The sequence below is a fragment of the Trachurus trachurus genome, assembly GCF_905171665.1.
Source record: "Trachurus trachurus genome assembly, chromosome: 22".
Lineage (NCBI taxonomy): Eukaryota > Metazoa > Chordata > Actinopteri > Carangiformes > Carangidae > Trachurus > Trachurus trachurus.
In genome coordinates this window covers 17,648,968-17,672,025 of record NC_139907.1, presented here as the reverse complement: position 1 = coordinate 17,672,025, position 23,058 = coordinate 17,648,968, and the positions used below count along the sequence as shown (strand labels likewise).

Below are 23,058 nucleotides of genomic sequence, written 5' to 3'. Positions count from 1 at the left end.
AGAAGGGGTTTATGTCAAGTTTAATTAGCTGTGGTTAATTAATGTTAATTCAGAGAAGTTGGTATGACATCAAAAAAAGACAGTTGGTCAAAGATGGTTTAGCAGAAGAAGACACTTCACTGTGTTTATCAATGCTCTGTCTCTTTTTGCTGCTAAAATCAGCAAGTAGAACATCGATTTCACGCATGTAGCATAAATACATACAATGGCACATTTAAATTTCAGATGGTATATTTAGTTAATGGACCTATTTAACATTATGGAGACCACAAATGCAGGCCTGTGGTTTAACCAAAAGAAAACATATGAAATTTAAATCCAACCACAATTTTACTCAGTTTAATTAATGATGTACAGCTCCTCCAACCCTGTTGCAATTGTTCCATTGTTGTGATTGTTTGAGGATGACAGAAAGGTCGTTAGTGTAGCGTTATACTCTACCTGGCCGGTGTGCTCTGTCTCATCCTTGTTGATAAGATACATCAGGAAAAACCTTTCGAAGAAACACAGACCAATGAGACAGAAGAAAAATGTCACAGCAAGCGTTCGCCTTATCACATTTTCTCCATCTTATCACAGTTAAAAACACAGAATCGAGGGAGAGGCTTTACTGAGGCACAGTTTATATCAACAACACCACATTCACAGGAAATGTCACGTTATGTGTTGCTAGGAAGCTTCATCATTTCATTTCTGAATCCAAACAAATAACACCTTCCCATCTGCATCACAGAATCACCTGTTGTTTCCAAAATCAAGTGCAAATGGCAACGGGCCGCTGTATCTCTGTGGGCATCGCAGCATGCCAAATCATGATGAATACTGTATGAGAGCACGCTATCACAAACCTATTTTCCAGTAAAGTTCATGGCATTAAATAGTAATGAAGCAACATAATGAGGTCGCTCTCATATCCTCTGGCCAGCTGACTGTGAGCGCAAATGGACTGAGACTTTCTATTGTCACAGCCGCTGTGGAGAAACGCGGGATAAACAGAGACAGCAGGGGAAACTCTGAGAGAGATGGTAAGAGTACCTGAAGGTACTGGATCCAGAACACTGGATGCAATGATCCAGTGTTCTGGATCATTGCAGCTATTAGTGACTTTGGCCCTAATGCTGTGGTAATGTGCTGAAGCCATCAATCACATGGTTAAATTACAGAGAGGAGGCAACACACATCTGATGACAATAATGATAAATGTATTTGTACTTGAAGGTTATGAAGAAGGATTTAAAGTCAGATACTTACAGGTAGTTGGCCAAATTGTGCTCTTGTAAGGTGTGAGTCTCAAAGCCGTGAGGTGTTGTGTCGAAGTAATCGTTACCAATCCCGCAAATAAAACATTTGGTCTGAGGGAAGAAAATTAAGAGATGATTATAGCACATGCTCTCCGTTTTTTTCTTCTTCTGTGCTTTAGTTTATGACATATGCTAATTAACAGGAGATGCCGTTTTATTTTTTAAGAGCCACATTTTACATATAAAGGTCAGTAAGACTTGTTTTAATTCGTATTACTGAGCATGTGAACCGTTGTATAATGTCTCAGGAGCTTTCTAACGTCTGAGAAAATCACCCATATGATGTCATCAGGGTTATCTAGGCTAAATGAGAGGAGCACGGTTGTCTAATCTCCTGAATTTTCCCCAGAATCATCATACTTTAGTTTATTTTTCCCACAAAATAAGACTTCTTTCCCTTCATATTCTAGACTAAATATTTATTTTCTCCTGTCATTGAAAACTCAAAACACTGGACCACATTGCACTCTGACCCTCATTTGGCTTAATGGACTGTTGCTTGAAAGACCCTGAAGAGACCACATGTCTAAACTCAAGAAGCCTGGGAAGAAGGAAAGAAATTCACTTTTTTTTAGCAGTGTTAAAATTAAGTTTTGTGTTCTCCATAAAATATGCCAGAGAGACATTATTTTAATTGCTGTATTTGTATTTTTTTTTTAGTTAAATGCATAAAAAGTAATGATAAGACGTATTTCCTTTAGAGAACCACACCCTTCATTCTCCCATCCCATCCTCCACTCCTCCTCCCTCTGGACACCGCCTTGTAATCCTCCATAAATTGATGAGCAGAAAATCTCCTCTCACCTCCATATCCTCTTTGACTTGTTCTTGCTGGTCTCTCAGTTCTCCAAAGGCATCAATGATCAAACCTGCAACCACAAAGGAGCTGCTGTGAGCATATCATATATAATATTGGTGTAATCGAAGCAGCGCTATCTTACACTCCTCACTTCCTAAAAATATAGAGTGTAATATAGATCTACTACAGTGATACGGAGACCTACAAAGAGATTAAGTTAAATCAAATAGTCTCAAATAGTAAAAAGTCATTTCTTGTCTTAAACACCACACAGTGCCTCAGCTCACCCTGGATGATGGCCAGGAGGATGACGATGACAAAGAAGAAGAAGGTGATGTCAAAGAGGATGCGGTAAAGCTCGTAAGGGTCACCAGCCGGGTCCTCGATCTCATCCCCGATTCCCCCTCCTGCTCTCACGCCAACGTACATGTGGAATAAGTAGCACTGTGTGAACACAGACAGAGGGTCAGGACACAGCTCAGCCTGAGGATCAATACAAGCAACAGGCACTTCAAAAATATGCAACTAAAACTTACCGTCATCATGTCATCACATTTCATATCGGGCTCATCGTCGTCCTCGCTCTTGTTGTAGAACTTCCTGAAGAAGTTGAAGGCCACCACAGTGTAGAGATAGACCACGACCGCCAGCAGGCCCACCGTCAGCACCAGCTACAGGGGGAAACACACACATAACGCATAGCTCAGTTTAGTCTCATTTGAACTCTATGTAGAGACACAGCTGACACAACGGCAGAACTCTCACGAGAACCACAACGGGATTGCCCGTGGCGAGAGAAGAGCGGGTTGTGAGTGGGGGAAAAGTTCAAATGGAAAAGTTCAGTTATTTATAATAAATTATGATGAACCGTAGTCTTTATTTCTACATCTGCAGCAGCTCCTGCATTGATTTCCTCATGAACCTAACCTGCAACAACAGTGGAAGCGGCAGTAAGCTGCATTTGGATTGACAGCTCCATTGATCTGCCCACAGGCAGCTGAGTGTGGGAGGTGATTCCTTGCGGCCTCGCCATTTGGGCATTTTTCCACCCTTGGAGATTGAGGTGACATTAAATTTTGATTTGCGCCTCTGGTCAGTTGACATGAGATTCCCTGCAAGAAGTGAAATGGGATTCAAATGAAATACTTTGAACCATTTTTTTTTTAAGTATATTTTTTGGCTTTTTGCCTTTATTTGAAAGCACATAGTGAGATAGACAGGAAAGGGGGAGGCAGAGAGAGGGGGAATGAGATGCAGGAAAGGTCTGCCCGATGCGGGATTCGAACCGGGGACGCCTGCGTTGAGCTCTGGGGGTGGGACTAGATAAGCTTTTGCTTCTCCCGCTTTCCCTTTCGGCCATGTGTATTGTATTATTTGAACTAAGATGAAGTGTGATGATGATGATTTAAATTGACATGCCCGAAATAAACAAATTGATTGATTGATTGATTGATTGATTGACTGTAGCCTCTACATGGGGTGGCCGCTTTAACCACTGCGCCACACACCGCCCCATACTTTGAACCATTTGAACTCAAATGGCGAAGGATACTGAGGGAATCTGAAGTCCGCCTTTGTGTACTGTACACATGATCGATTCCTTGACTTGCATCTCCGCTGAAAAGATGCAGCACATGCAATATTTAGTAGACGACAACTAAGCATCTTTTTAACGTCCATTATCCACTTAACATACTGCACAGGGTCACACAAGCTTGTCATCTGATACCTGACAAACATGTAGAGAGTTTTTTTCTCAGGAGCTGACAGACACACAAATCAAATAGGATGTGCATGCCAATGCTCTGTATCTGGTCAATGTGTAAATAGGTTGCAGTTTACAAATGTTTGGAGTAACCATCTGCTACCATCTGTTAGGCAAAAAGCTTTAAAGGCTTGGATGGCAAAGGCCTGACACTCCTATTACCCAAGATGCCATCAGTTGGGCAGCAACATGGAAACTGTGGTAAACCTGGCTTGTGGTTGCACATCAGGGAAAACAGAGGCAGTGGTTACAAACCAACCTCGACCACTAACTCTGCAGTGACCCCTGCTGCTCAGAAGAAGACCTGCATCCTCCTCTTTACTCCTCACCTGTTTGCCATTGTGGGTGACAGAAGAGAGGATGGTGCGGAGGGTCTTGAAGCCCATGGCGATATCCAAAAGATGGGCGGCGAAGAAGAAGTTGTTGTAGTGGCCCAGAATGGACATGGTGGTGTACCATACCAGGTACAGGAACGACTGTCAAAACAAAACACCACAAGAAGTTCATCAGAATCTATCCGTTCATTAACATCATCATCAATCAACTCAACCATCCATCCATCCGTCGAATCATGCATTCAGCCATCCCTGAAACTGACAAACAGGGCAATTAATCTCCCAAGCTCGAGCTCCAACTTACATTGTCTGTAAACACCACTCCCAATTTCCAGACGTGGTACTTTGTATCGATTGAGCTCAACCTGGCAACAGAGACAGGTTGATATGAGAGGTTCATATTGTCTATCTGACCTCTATTTTTGCCTCAGGCATTTTCCAGCCTGTCTGCGCTTTATCAGTCCGATCTCTCACCATGACACCAACGAAGCCTCCTTGGCGACAGCTTCCTCCGTAGGGATGAAATCCAGGGCGCTCTTATCCAGGCCCAGCAGCTCTGCTATCCTCTCCGCTCCATACAAGTCTCCATACTTTTTGATCACCTACACACAGCAGCAGAGAGAGTAACAGAGGAAAGGATGACTGTTAGTGACATTTAGCTCATACAAGACAAGATTTGACTTTGTGTCCGTGACAGATTACACCAAAATTACATAAATGACTTACTTTGCGTTTGACAAATTTATCCCAGTAGTTGTTTGGGAAAGAACTGGTGAAAGAAGGGACAATTAAATCTTTGTTTATGCACGATCATGACTCAGAATTTAATAACTGTGCTGTAGGTGGCTCACGGGGTATTGATGACCAGTCTGTCCCACTGTCCTTTGATGTCATCGTCAGACGGCTGCTCAGTGATGTAGAGGCCGGCAAACTCCAGCTTCCTTGCTATCTCCTTCTCACGTTTAAACACCACCAGTGGCACCTTTGACACACAGGACATGAGGTAGACTGGTATCACAGTATGCTGCATATAGTGTATATGCATTTGTCGAAACATAACATGTAAGAATTAGGAAAAAAGTCTGTTTTTTTGTCAGTGCACCTTCAGGTAGTAGTATCCCACTACACACAGGAAAGATATGATAGTGTGCAGTATTGCCAGACAGCGAAGCGTTGGTGCCATGTAGCCCGTGCTCTCCTGCAGGACAAAGTACTCAAGTGCCCCTTCGTCTTCCTCCTCTCCCACTCGACCTTGACCGTTCCAGGGGTCTTCATCATCGGAGTAATCTCCAGTTACCTGAAAGACAGCGAGACATTTTTAGCAATGCAAATGCAACAATCTGTAATCATTAGACTCTAAAGTAGTCTTCATACGAGCTTACTTTGTAGAAGAGCAGGATGAAGTTGATGGCAAAGGCAACAAAAAGTGCCAGAAAGCGAAGGTTGTAGAAGTTTCTGGCCAGGTAGTTCTGTGAAAATATATATGAGTTGTAAATTTGCAACTTATTTACATGCGTCATATAATCTTTTTAAGATGGCTGTGAGGGAAATGTCTAACCAGCATCTTGGTCTGGTAGACTTCCACGCCAGCGAAGAAGCTGGCCATGAAGGCCTCCGGTGGTTCTTTTCTCTGGCCGAGCCTCTTCTTCGGGAGTCTCTTCTCCGCCGCCAGCTCTAGAGGGGCTTCGTCTTTGGCCTTGTCGTGGTCCTTCTTCTCGCCATCTTCTGAACTGCAACAATAAATTCTCTTTCAGTGACACACTAATAATACCACTATGAGGTCACAGATACAATCATTCATGTGACATGAGAAGAATTAAACTACACAGCAATAAAGTCAGTTTTACTCTCTGACTTCACTTCATTTCACATCGAGACTCGACTTTCTATCATTCCTCACAATATTTCTAATGTTGGCATTGCAGAGAGCAAAACAAACTGCTATGCTCAATGGTTAATGATTGAATTACATCAATTCCTCTGAGGATAAGCAATGAACACTCACTCTCCTTTCTCTGAATCAGATTTGTAGTCTCCATTTGCAGCCCTCTTCTTTGCAGCCAGCTGTAACAAATGCATTATTTGACCATCAATTACTCTAACAGGTTGTTGCTTATAATAACAAATGCGCTTCATGTAAATTGTCTATTCTAATGTTGTAGTGTTTTTAGTGTCTATTAGTTAAAGCATGATTAGGAATGGAGCCATCATCATTCCATTTGATTTAACATCATTACTGACCTGTGCCTTCTTCTGCTTGACGGCACTGGCAATAGACGGAGCGTCCCCCACCACCACCTCAGACACATCCCCCAACCCAGGCTCACTCCCGTGCTTTCCCTCCTTCTTGGGCTGGATGTTCAGCAACTCAGCCATCAGGTCTGCCTCTGCTGCCTCACCCTGAGCCATCTGACCCATCTCTGCCAATGCAGACGCTTCACTTGCCTCCAGCTTCTCCGTCTCCAACACATCTCCATGAATGCCAAACTGAGTGGGATCTGGCATATTTCCCAAAATATCTGTCACTTTCATATTTCTAGCCCCTTCAACGAGGCCGCCGCCGAACATGGTGGTCCACAGGATATGGAAGAAACCCCAAATGAGGCTGTAGACAAAGTGGAAGAGTCCCGTGATGATCATCCAGAAGAATGAGAAGAAGCCTCGCACCATCTCCTTCACACTCATCTTCCTGAATTTCCTGTACTGCCGCTTCATGCTCTTGAGTGTCAACATTTGCCGGAAGTGACAAAGGCTTTTTCTCAAAGAGATGCAGGCAATGGTGAAGGCAGAAGAAGACTCCAGCATAATGTTTTCCTCTTCTGCCTGCTCCTCGTTCTCCACCACACTCTGGTTGTCTTCCTCCTCTTCCTCCGGGCGCTCCAATGGGTCCGGCTCTGAAATTTGTGAAGCCAGCTGCATCTCAAAGATGGTGTCCTCACAGAAGTTGACAAACAGTTCCATCTTCTCGCTCTCTCCGCCTTCATTGACAACATCGAAGATAAACTGCCGCTTCGATTCCTTGACCTGAGGTTTTTCCCACTGGGTGCGACTGGACTCGCTGATCTCGAAATAGACTCTCTCAATGCGTTTGGCTCCGCCCATGATTTCAATACGACCCAAGAAAGGCTCAAAGTAGCTGTGAACGCTCTCAGCCAGGTCGAGGAAGGTTGAGAGACGAGCATCGTGAGGCATATGCTCAGAGAGGTTGGTTAGCAGCACAGCTACATTGAAGCCAATGTCCTTGGCGGGTTCGTGGAATCTCTCCACAAACTGCTCGTAGTTGAACATGTCATTCTCGTCGGCCTCAGCGCAAGAGAGAAGAAACTCAATCTCAGACTGGGAGTACTGTTTCTGGTTCTCCATGGACTTCTGGAAATCCTTCTTGGAGATGATCCCTTTGCTCTCAGGGTCGTACTCCCTGAAGCTGTCCGAGGTGGTTAAGTCCTTCAGCTTGAGGAACATGTCAAAGAATTTCAGGATCATCTCCACGTTGCTTGAAGATTCCACTAAAGTGTCCACCATTTGTTTTCCAATGGTCCCATTGACAACGTTACCTGTGAAGTTATGAAGAAAGTTTCAAATACAACGTCAGTAAATATGAGTCAACAATCTGCATACAGATTAAACAAAGCTGCTGCTGTAAATACCTGCCTACATCAAGCAAACAAATATTTAATGAAAGTCATAAAACATCCTTGTAATTAACGTTGCTGCCACAGCTAATAGTGAGTCATGGAAAAAGTCAACCTTCGAGAAGAGAGAGCATCATGACGATCATGTCCTTCTGCAGGTCCAACAGCTCCTTCAATAATTCAATCTGACTGGAGTCCTGTAAGAAGAGGGCAGAAAGAGGAAACCTTGTGAATCACACTACACTATATCACACAGATTACTGATGGCCTTCCGTTAAGGGCACTGCCACCCTGTGTAATATCTCCAAGCTGCATTTGGAGAGATCAAGGCTGCCGCAGATTGTGGGGACCCGCAATGGTGCTGCCGGTGCCCAGAAGGCCCTTGCAGGAGAAATACATCCATCAGCACCAGGGTTAATGCTATTTTACTGTCTAGGAGCAGATGGCTTGGTCAGTCTGACTCATTTAGGGTCTCCATAGAGCCTGTATTTAGCATACCATAAATCTGAGGCCTTCTTTGTTGCCTTCAATTCAGACTCGTCCACCTGTGCTCTCCTTCATCCTGGTTTCTACTGTCAGAGCAAGATAAGGTTAGGTGGCTGGCTATCATCCCACTCCTGCCTTATTGGGAATGGAGGAAATATCATAGATGAAGTCATATATCATATAGCTGAGTGGAATTACATATGTGATTGTACTGCAGTAGCCTGAGGTTATTCTTTAGCCTGCAGAGACCTCTAGTGGCAACAGATTTTTTTTAAGGGAGACTTTGGCTGGCTAAAACAAATGTAACTGGTGGGTGAAAGATTCTCATTGTTGCTTTTAGTAGAAATAGCAACACTTTCATTTACAAATACTGAGTCCTACATTTAAAATTAGACTAAATAAGGCAGGAAAATGTACATTGGTATCACAGATATAACAGCTCGGCATGTAAAATGTTTATCAATATTATACATGTCTTGTCTACATGACTTCATTATTACACTTGATAACAGAATGTGTATATAAATTAGAATAAGTTGTTATATTTCCTTGTAAAGTTTAATAGCTAGTGGAATGTCCGTCACTGAAAAATACACAGCATCGCTATTGCTTTAACGTAGACGGAATAGTAGATACCTGGGATAACTTCATCTGCATGTTGGCAAAAACATGCAGGAATCCCACCACAGCATCCCACAGCCTGCTGTGAGCGAGACTCTGCTGATTCCCAATGCACGGACCCTGGGGCAAACAGAAAAGTTTGCACATTGAAAGTCAGATCATTTATACACTGTCATTAAATATTTTAATTAGTTCTTGCATTTTTGCGTTGCACTGTGATATCCTACCTGTATATACTCAGTTAAGGAGTTGAAGACCTGCTTGGCCACAGCCAGCGCTTTGGAGAAGTTCCTTTGACCAGCCTCATCAATGACATCTTTACCAGAGTAGTACCAGTAGAAATCACTGATGGATTCCTGATAGAGGAAAAATAAATGGGTAAAGATGTCACAGAAGATCAATATATATAATATATATATATATGTAATTAAAAAACTTAATAAGCCTACCTGGAGCCTTAACAGATAGTCTACAGTACTTATGATGATGTTGACAGTAGTTGTGTTTCCTGTTTGAGTCCTCAGGAAGTTCTGAAAATCTAAAAGAGTAGTTGGTTGCAGAGGAGCACGTTCACAGCTGTGTCATCCAGAGAGACAGTGCAGCTCAGGGTTAACTGCTGTATTGAGAAGCATCCACCTACCATTGTTGTGGCCCTCACAGAGAAGCTGCAGAAACCTAAACAGATCCTTAGTGAACTCATCATTCTGCAATACCTTGGAACCTGAGGACAGGAAATGAGATTGACTGTTGCTTTCAGCGTTGAAAAGGTCAGAGACCCATCATTTTAATGTCAGTACAGGCATCGGAGCTTGCATAGCTTTCACTTCTCATAAAGCTGCTGTCTGGTTGTGAAACAGCAGCAAATTATATGCACTATACTGAAAGTTCAAAACAGACGAACAGACGAAGGTATAGTGCATAATTTCACAAATGCAAATAAGGTTTAGAACAGGAATGAAACTGAGCTTTGTTGTTAAACACCAGCAAAGCTTTGTTGCTTCTTACAAACAAAGCTTTGGGATATTTATTTCTTAATAAACGCTGGTTAGTACCACTAAAATTAAGAAACATAAAAGGTCCCACACAAATGACAAGCACTGACTTTTTATAAAAGAAGAAGTGGGGAGGTTCGAGTCAGTTTGAGGCACCCGACCATGGACTGAACAATCTAGTCAGATGTCATAGGAGCATGCATGCGTTCCTTCAGTCCAGGTCATAAAGGAGGTGGTTGTTTTGCATTCAGGGCAAGGGAGGAGGAGGGAGAGGAGGAAGGAGAGGAGAGGAGGAGGAAGAGGAAGGGGGGGCGAGGGATTAGGAGGGAATGAGGATAGGTAGGAAGGAGCTGAACGGAGAGCAATCAAGATGTCAGCATTGCACAGAATGAGTAGAATCTAAACCATGTATTTACCCCGCTCACTCACGTTGACTGCGACCGATGAGATTTAAAAACATGATCAGAAGAAAAACAAACAAACAAAACAAAAGCAGACATAAGCAAAGGAGAAGACATTGAGATTCAATCAGAAGGAGTAGCAACAGGAGAGAGTGATAGCGCTATAGATATATCTTTACATACTCACACTGATTTGCGACATTGACATGCGGTTACAATTAAACAAAGTTTTACAGAAAGGTCTGCTCACTGGGCAGGTGTTTAGACTACAGGTTAGACAGAGTACCAGACTAACAGTTACCATCACTTATGCCTGAGCTTATGAGGTGAGAATGAGTTGGAGTGTGCATGAGAAAAACATATTTACGTACTGTATGCAACCCATCAGACTGAATAGAGACCTCTGATCAAGAGTGGACTTTAATGCGGATGCGGTTGTGACTGTGAGCACTTTAAGTGGCAGACAAAGCCAAGACAGGACTTAAACATACAGTAGCACAGGTTGACCTGCGTGACGATGGTGCACAACGTGACACACGAGAGACAAAACGTGACATGGAAATGGGCTTGTGTATGTCAACAAATCAAAGAGCAGATGCTTCATCGAGCTAATGCTGCATCATTTGTCCCGAGGCCAATTACAAGCCAGACTACAGAACATCAATGCCATGAACCTGAATGAGACGCACCGTGTCACAAAGATTGTTTACACGTTTTACTTGGAGACGTCATATAATTTAGTGCAGAAAGCAGCCGAGGTTTGGACCTCGCGCTGTAACAGTGTGTTGCTGTGAAGGATGGAAAAAAATCACAAGCTCTGTTTCATTGTCAGTTTGCAAAGACACTTAGAATTGAGGTTCTCTTTCTGGCGATACATACTGTAAAATGATACTAAAGTACAAGTATTGACTTTTTCTTTTTTTTTTCTAATTCAGCTCCACATTAGGGCCCGATTACACTGTGTATTGCTCTTTGTATCAGCATGATTAAAAGTCTCCTGGTGGAGGACGAATCAATCACTCGCACTGCTGGTAAATCAACAAGTAAGACAAATAGTCTCAGACAGTTTACCGTGTTTATCATCCTCACTTACTTGATCCTTCTTCAGTTACCATCCCCAGACCTTCAGCTTTGTTTTGCCTTTCAAATGCATTCAAGTCCAAGACACTGACGGAGATAAAACACAAACACAATACTCGTATTTGTTGCATTTCTAGATCCTGCTTTTCAGCAATTTGTATTTTAAGCGGTTGCCCGTCAAACACCAACAACAAACTGGAGAAGTCAGAGGAGAAAATATAACAGCTAGAATATGTCAGTGATATATTGACTTCCAGTCTCTAATGTGGGTTGATGGGTAAATGCCATTACCTGCAGGACATCATTAGTCCAGATAAACTTTTGAAAAAGCCAACATCTCTTTTTTCTTTCAGATAGTCCAGCATTTTCTGCATTGAAACAGAAGAACAGTTAAAGAAGAGGTCGATGCTGTTCACTGTACATTTGCTGCATGAAGATGGTGACCCACCTGCTGGACCACTGTGTTTCCGCCATTCAGAATGGAGATGCCCAGTTTGAGGGTGAACGTCACCATGGCAGTGAGTCGACCTGATAAACGCAAAGCAAACATCATAGTTAGAACAAAGACAGACAGCTGTAGGGAGGCAGATGGATGAGTGCGTCTTCCTGCCTTTGCTGGCACTGATCATCTGGAGCACCATCTCTGCAGCTCCTCGGTCATGAAGCCTGGCTTGCTGATACAGCATCTTTTGCTTCTCCATTTCCTTTTCCTGCGGGAAATGATAATAAAAGTTGGCACCACTGCTGAGAGTGATTTAAAAACAAAACGGCAGAAGAATATTTCTGAGAAATCAATAGCACCTCAAATGTTTTCTCTTTCCCTTCCTCCTCCTCCTCTTCTTCACCTTCAGCACAACTCTGAAAGAGAAAACAAGGTCAAACCTGCTAAATTCTGCTGAGCTGTAAGGATTTTTAGTAAAAAGCAATTTATGGAGTAAAATACCTTTGCCATCATATCTGCATATGCTATGTACAGGGGATCCTCTTCCAAAGAACTAGCAAAAAAGGATGAAAAATATCTAGAGGTTAAACCTTATATAGCTCACAATCACAATTCATCTTTAAATAGGAAGCAAGTTGATTTAATAGTATTTATAGCCACAGCGTTGTATGCACAGTAAGCAACAAAATTGCTGTGTTTGTCTCTTAGCATAAATATGTGGCAATAATTTAGCTTAATGCAGCTCTTTATTAGCTAAGAGGCGAGCCAAACTATTATGTAGCCCAGATGGAGCAGAGCACGCTGGTGCCAGGAGGCCAGGAGTGTAACAGTGAGTGTGTATTTACCTGCACTCAGTCAGAGCGTTGTGGCTGAAATGCAGAATGAGCTGGTGAAGCGGGTCTGGTTGTTTTCTGACCTCCTCCTCCTCCTCTTCCTCCACCTTGGGCTGCGTTTTCTGGACAAAGCCACACAACACCGGATCTTAGGGCTGCAGCCTCGACATCAATGATACAAGCGACCGAATTGAAAAATCTGTACCGTGACACTTTGTAAACAGTAGGTGCAGTGATGAGAAGCAGTCACCTCGCTGTCAATAGCTTACCTTCAGAGAATCAGGTGGTGTCAGAAAAAAAAAGAAGACAGCGATTGGATCCACTGACAGCATGCACAAGCACAAGCATGGACACAGTCGCAGGCACGAGCACATAGATGCATACAGAGGGTGACTCTCTAGGTTTATTCTCCATCATAGATTTCCTCTCATTTTGTCCTAAAGCAGAGATAACTAATCATATCAGACACATTGGAACTATTTTTCTTGAGGGGAGTGGGTTGCTTCAAATGCGTGTTTGGTTGGCTGGATCATAAAGTTCTTCATCTGTTGGACCATTAACTTCTTTTGTGATGCCCCATGGCTCTAATTTCAAGTAATGTGACAAAGTAAGAGCTAGAGGAAGATTAGATTTCAGAAGTTGTAGTAATTTAAATTTTATTGTCATTTCTTTATTGAACAAAACAAAAAAAAAAACACCCACTGGCACAGTAGGTTTTGTCACATTTCAACGCGCACTCATGACAGCCTCTTATTTTAGATGAGATAACTGAATTCAACTTCATTTCATAACATCTATAAGCACTATCAACCAATCTATGTTCAGTAAATCATAGATTCAAAGTACAAAATGAAGTTGTACAGGAGGCAGATACTGTATGGTACATGCTGTACTTCTGCTTTTCATCACATTTTATGAGTGAAAATTTAGGAAAGGCACCACAACTTTCATAAATTTCATCTGTAAGTCAAAGCATCGTGACCAGATGCTCTCTTACTGCTCCCGGAGCTGGCTCTGACATCAGCGGTGATGTCATGCCCGCTAAAAATGGGTGTCTTACAGACACATGAAAAAACATTGTATGGATGACTGAGTATGACTCAGTGGTGCACTGTGGGATTGGCACAATGACACAAGTAAAAAGGAGGGAGTGGTGGGGCATCCGCTCAGCTCCCCAGCCAACAAGACGGCACTGGGGACAACACAGGTACTTACTGCAAGATCCTGCACTAGCTTCTCTTCAAAAGAGTACTCCTCTGTTTCTATCCATATTCTCTGATAGGCCAGGAGGAAGAGGTTAATAGAGCGATGCCTAAGGAAGGGTGAGAGGAGATTAGCCTGGGTTAGATAGCAACAGAGGGGACAAGTCACTTTAGGAGAGGAGGTTAATGCTGGTTAGTTTAGGGTACTGGCACATCCAGCCGGTCAACATAGAGTAAACTGTCACTCCGATGATAGATACAGAGCTGTGATGAATGTTGCACTGTTGATCTAGTCTTTTTTTTTTTTTTTTTTAAATAAATAGTCCCCAGCTCTGATTAGCAGGAAGAAATCAAGGGTGGACAAAGCAGCCATGTATCTGTTGGTTACAGTTAAAGATGTAGTTTAGCATTTTAGTGAATATAATAATTCACACTTTTGTGCGTGTATACCGCCAAGGAACAGTTAGCTTAGCATGCAGAGTAAAAACAGCTCCTCGAGTCTGCACCATTTGCAAGTCTGGGCAAACGGGCAGAACGTACAGATATGGACCAGTGGAAATACCAGTGTGAAAATCGGAATGGGAGTTACGTTTTTTTGCATACACTGTGCCTGGAGGAAAAGCGAGCGGTAGTTAAGAGAGGTGTGCAAAGTCAAACAGTAGCAACATCAGATCAGCACTACGTTACCGTCAGCATGGAGAGCAGACTGTCACAGTCTGCGTTCTCATGCATTATCTCCAGCCAAATATGTCGGTAGGAATTCAGGAAGTAATTATTATTTGTGTGCCTGAGGGGACGAGGTACAATAGAATAGTAACACTGAGGAGAGAACAAAGGCTGAATAGAGAGACAAAAGAGAAAAGATGACATCTGAATGCATGAAACTCAGGAGGAGTCGACATTACCCAGAAGCTGCACATCCATCCCTCAAATAGTACACAAACTCACTGCCCCAAATAAAAAAAATCAATTGAGGCTGCATTGTAAATACTGTCAAATAATTAGTAGCTACGGTGTGTCATATTTCACCGTCAACAATTCTGAATAAATGAGTCATGCTGTCAGGCAGGCGGACGGCATCGTCTGAGCGCATACTGAAGATGACCACCCCCAGGTTGGGCCTCATAATTGTTTTCCTGCCTACTGTAGCTCGCTGCCTGACTCCCAGTGATTGAGTTACAGAGCAGCAGGGCATGAAATTGCTAGTGTCCCTTTTTCTTTTTTCCTACTCCTTGATAACAGCTGCGGGCCAGACATTCGTCCTACAAACGGAGGGAGGGAAGCTGTGTGTTAATGCAGGGTCAGAACCGAGGAAGAGAGAAATGAGAGTCGTGAGTCAGACAGAAGAAGAAAAAGTGTGTGGATGTTGTTTGGTCAGAAAGGACGGGGGTGATGCCACAGCGCCCCACTACACAATTTCACATCTGCTACACCTACCACAGGGGGCCCTCTGCTACTATCAAATATTTTTGTGTGTCATCATTGATTCATTAATATAAGGCTGTTTAACATAATTTAAAAAGAAGACGTTGCGTGTGCATGCTGTAGATTGAACGATGTACAGTTATACCTTGGTAGATTATAAAGTGGAGCCATGCGGAAGCAGGCTACCACCGCTCTCTTCCTCTGCTTGGACAGCAACTTCTGCCAAACACATTTTTTGGATCTCAGTGGCTGCTCCACCTAATAGGAGTAGAAGAAGTTATGATTATAAATCAGTTCCCTGGCTGTCTTTTTCTACCACACAAAACCAGAGATAAAAAAAGAATTACTGCTGAGAACTGAAAACCAGCATTTTCATTATCCCTCCTGTTTTGTATTTTGGTGACTCATCCTGAACCTGCACTGTACAGTATGTCTGGTGATAATGTTCCTTCACATTCCCCGTGAGTCTTTCACTGAGCACGATGCATAAATGTTTGATTGAAATAGAACCCAGAGTTTCATTTGCAGCTCATAATGTGCTCAGGAAGTCTATACATGTGTGGGCCTGACCTGCTCCAGGTTGAAGACAGCAGCAGAGATCCTCTGGATACGGTCCACCACCCTGTCGGGGTCTGGAGGCGACTCGATCCTCATCACTATGTCCTTGTACAGGTTTAGCTGCCACCTCACAGCAGGGTCCTCGGACTGGGGGGGGAGGGTTGTGTCACAAAGGAAGATGTCAAATACCAGCCAACGGCCTATGGAAGCTAGTTAACACTTACAGTACTAAAGCTCTGGTGTCAAACTGTTATTGTCACCTTTTCTCGAAGATGCAGATTCTGCCGAATGTGATCTTTGACCTCATCATCTGTGTCTTTCTGTTGAACGACAGGAAGCATTAAAATAAATTAATTTGCTTTAACCAACAAATGTAGAGCTTCCTCCTGTTTGAAGTGCAGCTGGTTCCATGGTTGATGTTTGAATGTCAGTGACAGTGTGTGTTCAGGGTCACGTCAAAGTTGTCTCACCAGGAGGTAGCGAGTCTTGGCCAGAGATATGAGCTCCTGATCTCCTGGCGTACACATGTTGAGGCCAATTGGCAGCATCTTCTTCAAAGCAGCAACAATCAGCGAGGTCTGGATAGAGTAGAACTCACCGCGCCTTTTCTTGTGTTTCCTCTCCTGGTCTTGCCCTCCAGACTGAAAAAAAATTATATTAATCCCAGACAACTCACAATTGTGAATAACAAAAAGCTATAAGTGTTTAATAGCTGGTGTTTTAAGGTACTACATATACTTTTTTTCTGGTTTTGCTAAGATTAATGTTGCACTAATGCGTGTCCTTTGAACATTTAAGATGATACTTTTTGGAGTATTTTATTTCACAGTGGGAGAGCTCACACTGTATTTGAACAAAAGCCAGAGGCAGTTGAGGCATTTACTTTTCAACCCAGGCAAAAATCTGTGACCAGACTAGATCTGTGCCACTGAAGCATGAAGAAGTCTCACACCTCAGCTGAAAAGCAGAACAAGCAGGCTGCCACTGCTAGAACAGCGAGATGTTACCACTGAGGAAGAGACAAGAGCCAAACTGAAGCAGCTGCCTCAGTGAAAACACTAATATCCATATAAATATACACAATGTCACACAAACACACACAGCTTGATCACACATCAACTATAACATCATATAATATATAGAGTAAGCTTGAGGTAACTATTGGTTGAACACACCAGGGTACCACAATCCATCAACTGCAAACACACTGTTGGCATGTGATCACATGGTTTGTTACAGAAGGGCTGAGCTTCATTACTCCAAATGAGATGCGTTCCGCCCCGTGAGGCGATGAGGAATGACCAAAGTTACCACGCCACACATGGTGATGAATAGATGCCACAAATAATCAGGGGACACAATATATATACATATATGTATGTATACAGTATATATGTATATATATATTTACACTATAGAATACTACAGTATATAGCACAGCGGCACAAGCTATTGGCTTTTCTGCTTGGTAACCGGAGCACATAAGTCAATAAGCTGGCAGGTAAACAGCTCATGCACTGCATCACTCTACCTCTTCCTTAGAGGACTGTTCGAGATAGAGAGATAGAGAGAGAGAGAGATAGAAAAGAGGGAATGAGAGAGCATTTAATGGAGGCTCACGGTCCTCAAATGGACCGGCACTGCAATGAAAACCATTTGTTTGCCTTTAAAACTCTTAAACCAGGCAGACAAGAAAATAAAGTAGCAACCCCCGCAATGTTGACAGGGGCAGAGGGTGGAGCTGGAGGAAGGTTTGTTAATATAACATGCATGTATGACTACACACACACACACACACACACACACACACACACACACACACACACACACACACACACACACACACACACACACACAGCCATAAGTCAAAATCCATTCTATTAGTCATGCTGTTTGCAAAGAGGTTGATGCGGGTTTCAATAAAATAATCTCATATACGACATGTGTGTGGGTACATGTACGTAGTTCCTCTGAGGTTGGCCTTTTACATGTTAACGTATTAGCAAATACATACAGGTATTAATGTGTTAATGTAGCAGATAAAATGTTACGCACCATATATCACTACTGAGGGGATAATGTGCTACCTGGTGTGTCTCTGCAAAGCTCCATAATAAGGAAATAAAGCCAACTGTGGTGAGATGTAATGTGAAGACATAAAACCTACCTTAGACATCTTAGTTTTATTATCTCCAGTCAAGAAGGAAAGGTTGTTAATTTCATTTTGAACCACAAAGTTTTGCTCCTCTCGTTTGAAGTTCTGATGAAACACAAATGTGAAAGGCAGACACTGTAACTGTGCTGTATCACTAGTCAAAGTAGCAGTTTTTCTTGTTTAATATGTATGAATTGCAGATGAGAGAACTTACGTGTGACTTGCACCAGAGAATAAAAATCTCAGCGACCATCCTGAAGAGCTCATTGGAGTCGGCATCAGGTTCTTTCAGCCACCTGGACCTGCAGCGACAGAGGGAGATAAATACATCCTCAGGACTTTTTCTGCAAACACCAACACAAAGTCGTCTTCCCCTAAATACACCTTTTAAAAAAATATTCCATCATCGGCTCCTCAGCGAGCTAACCTGTTGTTGTCCACGTAGCGGATGAGCATGGGGTAAAAGGCGTACAGGTCCCTGCAGAGCACAGCAAACTCGTCCAGGATGAGCAGCTCGGCCTCCTGGGTGTCCCCCTTACTGTCCGCCTTCAACAGCTCCTCCTCAGCCACCACCTTCACCGTCTTCTTCTTGAGCTTCTCCAGTGTGGGCAGGAAGTGGCTCTTGAGCAGGTCTGCTCGAGCCTTGCTGATGATGGGCTGCACATAGACTGAAGAGTGAAAGAAAGAGAGATAACCCCTTCAATTTAGCCGTTGAATTTTGTTTAAAATCTGAACGTGTAGCAGAAATCTGATGGTATTTCAATAATGTATTCACATAAACAGTCACTGCTTTCCTTTGAGTAGTATACCATATTAGCAATTCAACCTTGGAAGCTTTTACATTTGCTAAGTTTAGTTTACTTTAGTTTGTCTTGAGTTTTTCCCATTCAGTTTTTGCTCACCTGCAATCCTCTTCATCCAGGAGGCTTCATCAATACCCAGGTTGTTGTTGAGGATCTTGAGGATGTTGCCTAGAATAAGGCTGAGGTGCTCCGAGGTGACGGTGGTGCAGCAGACGCTGCCGCCACTGGCCGGCTGGTTCTCGGGCCCCCTCTCCCACCAGTAGGACAGATAGTTGCACAGCATGGGCAGCACCACTTCAATAACGTGAGGCATCTCTGTGTAACGTGCTCCAGACTCTGCCATGTCGTTGATGTCCTTCATCAGGCCATCCAGCCGTGGCATCCCGGGACACATCTCCTCCACCGAGTCTGGTATTCCTAGAACTGAAAACATCACAGAGAGTTTTTTTTATGACATTACAACAATGTATGAGTCATCAAAGTTTATGTTTCTTATTATATATTTTATGACTTTATGAAGAGGAGGAATGTTTTTCAGACTGAACAGCACTGACACACAGGGCAGTGTGCTGAGAGAAGTGTTCCTTCTCCATAATAACAACTGTTTGATTTGCCACCATAGACCACTTCTTATTATAAGCTCTCATTTTAGAATAATTACATATGACTCACTGGCTCGTTCTCTGGCACTCTTGGTATTAAAGACGGAGCAGGGGTTATACGTGTTGAGCAACGGCTCCAGGAAGGCCACAGGCATGGCTCCAGCCAGGGTGGCCAGGCACTGGCCCAGAGCTGGCAGCTGTCTGAGGGACACAGAGAGGGCGAGAGTTGGTGAGAGCTACAATGACCATCAGCCGGTCTGTTCGCTGAGATTTGAATGAATCCCAATTAACATATGAATATTGAAGTGAGGACACCTTTCTACGTAGATGTTTTTTCCTGTGCCCAGTGCATAGAGGCTGGTCAGGATTCGATAGCAGGACACCTGGACGTCATCCACTGCAAAAAACAAAGAAACAAATAAATTCTGTGGTGTACTACCATAACCACCACTACAGTATGTATTAAATATATCCAGTTACTGAAAGTTTTAAAGAAATAACATGTATGTATGTGTTTTTAAAAACATCACCATCCAATATCCAGTGTAAAAATGGTACTCAACATAGCAGATATATAAAATGTTTATACATGTCTTCCTCTAATGAAATTTTGTAAAACACAATACAGCCCAAGTTACATAAATAGGCTGAATGGATATGAACAAATTCTGAAGCATCGTGAAAACCCTCATTATTATGCTAATGTATATTTATAAGCGGATCCTGTGATGCACATTTGTGTGTGACATAATGACATGATGTTCCATGGTGTCTGGATGTAGAAAGCATATAATCACTGTATTATAATAAACTGAACACTGACATTTGACTCCAGTTTATTTTATCAGCCTCTCACACAACATGTTTGATCATTCTCAGGCTGTCGGGACTCACACAGCAGGTCGACTCCAAAGTGGTGCTGAGTGATGTGTTCAAACAGAGCGGTTAGGATGGGGAGCAGAGCTACTGTGGTGTAGTTGATATTCTGCGACACTCCTTTCATCTGCGAGCGGGAGTGAGTGAACTTCCCGTGCTTCAGGTTCTCGAACGTCTTCTCCAGGTCCTCCGCGGCGTTCTCGAAGAACGTCCGCAGCCCCACCCGCACCGTCTCTGAGCCCGACTTCATCACCGTCCTGTTGGAGTGAAAGAGAGCGTGATAAATGACTGAAAACAAATTTGAAGATATGTAAGGACGGGGCTATAATCGACCGCTGGGTAGCCCCTTGGTATGCAAAGGACAACGCTGTTTACCAAGAGTAGGACACGCTCACATATGCAATTACTTCACTCTCGCAGTCTGTGAAGGTTTTACACATGAAATATGAGACATGAGTATCAACGTCCCTGCCCTTCCACCATAACAGAAATGATTTATTTAATGAACTAGGTGCATATTTAAATCCAAAGTGAGTTTGCCAACACTGGGACCTAGAAATACTGTATGACACGCTGAAATAGCCCAATGCATTAATATGATTAGTCTGCCTATTTTCAGCATTTCACAGTTCATAACATTACTGAATGATTTAGCCATTGTTAGGCCTTGATGTGTCCCAGTAGGAAGGTGAAATGAAAGACAGAGTCTGTGGGCATCAGCTGCAGCTCTACAGAGCAAACAACACACAATAATATGTTGCTGATTTAGCCTCATTAGGTGTGAGCTGCATTAGCAAACAGTACATTGTCTCTAAAGAACACCATAAGCCTTGGGCAACATGTGCCGCATGAAGTTTGTTTTGCTTATTTAAATGCCAGAGGATGCTCTTTCTTAATGCCAGTGCCTCCCACAAGACACTGGAGTAGTAACAGTTTAAAAGAAGAAGTTCACGACAAATATGCTCATCTCGCAGGCCCAATAGAAAGTCAAAGCTTTACACTGGGAAAACGTAATTGGTTTCTCCCATAATAAACATTTATATACAGTCATTGTCAAACTGAGCTTTCTTTAAAACCTTTCATTCCATGTGAAAATTAAAGAAACTCTAAAGGTGCCAGGTCCTTTGTCTGCCAAATGTACACCCACCTGGTGTCCAGAGTGTGTGCCAGGATGTGCAGACAGCTCACCATGGTGGTGGAGTCACTCCCTACAACGCAATAAGAAACACAAAAGCAATCAGTGTAATGTGAACATACATACTGCCAACAACTGTTAAAGATTTTCTTGATCTGAACTAAGCCTCTCACAGCGGTGCTGACTTCATGGCTACTGTACGTACAACCCTCAGTCAAATGTGTACATTGAGGGTTTGGTTGAAAATGACCAAATAATTGATCATAATTTCAGTGGCTCAAGATACTGTTGTTTAAGGGTTTTTACAGTTTTACAGATAAATGTTACGGTATCAAAATATCTACTGTGTGTTGTTCACATTCACATTCACATGTTCCTGACCAGTCAGTTGTGATCATCTTACCAAAGAGTGAAATCCTATGTCTGACAAGAGCTGCCAGTTTACAAAACAGGCTGGAGGAGTGATGGTTAGAAAAGGGGAGGAAACCAGAAAAGCACAATGAGTAAATTGTTGAAGAGAAGAATTAGGAATTAAGATTTTTAGAGATCAAGGTTTTAAGAGAAGAATGGTAAAGATTTTATTATCATGCATGTTGTTGCTTAATGTCATTTTATGAATGGGTACCTGGTGACCATTTCCTTCTCCTTATTAGAGGCGTAACCACTGCTGCTCAGATTCTTGTTGGGGGAGGAGAGGAAGTAGAGAGAGTGGTTCTTGAAGTACTGGTCGATAAGAGGTAGAAGAACCTGAAGGAAAAAAGTGATAATGATGAGACAAAATAAGATTAATGGGAAATAACATTTAAAAGTTATTTATATTTGTACAGTGATTGAATTTGTTTCACGTCCTCACTTTTGCAAAAAACTTGATTTCTTGCTCATGAGGCGACCGATCTGTTTTTCCACTCGCAGCCATGGCCTCTGGATTGAAAACATGATTGTATGCTTAGGAATGGGTAACAGCAAAACAACATATGTATCTTGTAGTCCTGACTTAGATAATCTAACATATTATCTAAATCTACTTAACCCTACCCAGATGGGCGATGAACTCCTGCGCTGAGTCAACGTATTTGAGCAGCTTCTTGAGGAACTTAAAAGCGAACCTCTTCTCCATGGAGGAAGAATCCTGCTCCAAGTCCTTCAAACCTCTGCAGCACAACACGAAATTGGCTATAAATAACACTTGATTCTCTCTTAATAGCATTTGATAAAAGACTCCATTGACCAGTGACACTCTCATAAATAAATGGGAAAGTTAGGAGGTCATGTGAAGTTTCAGCAAGACATAAACATGATAATATATTCGGTGACAGCAGGTGTGTGTGTGTGTGTGTGTGTGTGTGTGTGTGTGTGTTGACCTTGTGATGCTGTAGCCGTTGATTTGTAGGAAGCGAAAAAGGTCCTGGGCCTTCTCTCGATCACGGGCCTTCTCCTTGGCTGTCAGCGTGTCGTAGGGCACCAGCAGAGGGTGTGTTCCCCCACCTGAGAAACACACAGCGTTCAGAGGGAGACGATCAGTCAAGGGTCTCTACAGAGCATATGTATGAAAGCAGATAATGAAATAGAGTGGCTGGACCATTCAGCTGAACCTATTTAGTCAAGACCATCAAGG

The 23,058-nt window shown here is 42.8% G+C and overlaps 1 protein-coding gene across 1 annotated transcript in view; it reads right to left on the bottom strand.

The window, feature by feature from the left end:
• LOC311006186 (ryanodine receptor 3) overlaps window positions 1-23,058 on the bottom strand; it is a gene marked incomplete at both ends in the record, with an annotated part of 100,877 nt that overhangs the window by 469 nt on the left and 77,350 nt on the right. The window contains 44 exons of the mRNA XM_083998915.1: window positions 442-493; window positions 1,252-1,352; window positions 2,106-2,170; window positions 2,388-2,544; window positions 2,637-2,771; window positions 4,195-4,341; window positions 4,505-4,565; window positions 4,675-4,802; window positions 4,927-4,969; window positions 5,052-5,182; window positions 5,303-5,497; window positions 5,583-5,669; window positions 5,759-5,925; window positions 6,438-7,754; window positions 7,948-8,029; window positions 8,955-9,059; window positions 9,167-9,295; window positions 9,389-9,477; window positions 9,580-9,683; window positions 11,422-11,499; window positions 11,704-11,780; window positions 11,861-11,940; window positions 12,023-12,122; window positions 12,214-12,270; window positions 12,356-12,407; window positions 12,700-12,809; window positions 13,903-13,999; window positions 15,460-15,572; window positions 15,885-16,019; window positions 16,133-16,192; window positions 16,343-16,513; window positions 18,040-18,132; window positions 18,242-18,329; window positions 18,455-18,695; window positions 18,930-19,253; window positions 19,503-19,633; window positions 19,748-19,829; window positions 20,327-20,565; window positions 21,456-21,516; window positions 21,847-21,896; window positions 22,069-22,190; window positions 22,297-22,364; window positions 22,479-22,594; window positions 22,805-22,928. Coding sequence (XP_083855041.1) covers window positions 442-493; window positions 1,252-1,352; window positions 2,106-2,170; window positions 2,388-2,544; window positions 2,637-2,771; window positions 4,195-4,341; window positions 4,505-4,565; window positions 4,675-4,802; window positions 4,927-4,969; window positions 5,052-5,182; window positions 5,303-5,497; window positions 5,583-5,669; window positions 5,759-5,925; window positions 6,438-7,754; window positions 7,948-8,029; window positions 8,955-9,059; window positions 9,167-9,295; window positions 9,389-9,477; window positions 9,580-9,683; window positions 11,422-11,499; window positions 11,704-11,780; window positions 11,861-11,940; window positions 12,023-12,122; window positions 12,214-12,270; window positions 12,356-12,407; window positions 12,700-12,809; window positions 13,903-13,999; window positions 15,460-15,572; window positions 15,885-16,019; window positions 16,133-16,192; window positions 16,343-16,513; window positions 18,040-18,132; window positions 18,242-18,329; window positions 18,455-18,695; window positions 18,930-19,253; window positions 19,503-19,633; window positions 19,748-19,829; window positions 20,327-20,565; window positions 21,456-21,516; window positions 21,847-21,896; window positions 22,069-22,190; window positions 22,297-22,364; window positions 22,479-22,594; window positions 22,805-22,928 — 6,164 coding nt within the window. The remainder of the gene's footprint in view (window positions 1-441; window positions 494-1,251; window positions 1,353-2,105; window positions 2,171-2,387; window positions 2,545-2,636; window positions 2,772-4,194; window positions 4,342-4,504; window positions 4,566-4,674; window positions 4,803-4,926; window positions 4,970-5,051; window positions 5,183-5,302; window positions 5,498-5,582; window positions 5,670-5,758; window positions 5,926-6,437; window positions 7,755-7,947; window positions 8,030-8,954; window positions 9,060-9,166; window positions 9,296-9,388; window positions 9,478-9,579; window positions 9,684-11,421; window positions 11,500-11,703; window positions 11,781-11,860; window positions 11,941-12,022; window positions 12,123-12,213; window positions 12,271-12,355; window positions 12,408-12,699; window positions 12,810-13,902; window positions 14,000-15,459; window positions 15,573-15,884; window positions 16,020-16,132; window positions 16,193-16,342; window positions 16,514-18,039; window positions 18,133-18,241; window positions 18,330-18,454; window positions 18,696-18,929; window positions 19,254-19,502; window positions 19,634-19,747; window positions 19,830-20,326; window positions 20,566-21,455; window positions 21,517-21,846; window positions 21,897-22,068; window positions 22,191-22,296; window positions 22,365-22,478; window positions 22,595-22,804; window positions 22,929-23,058) is intronic.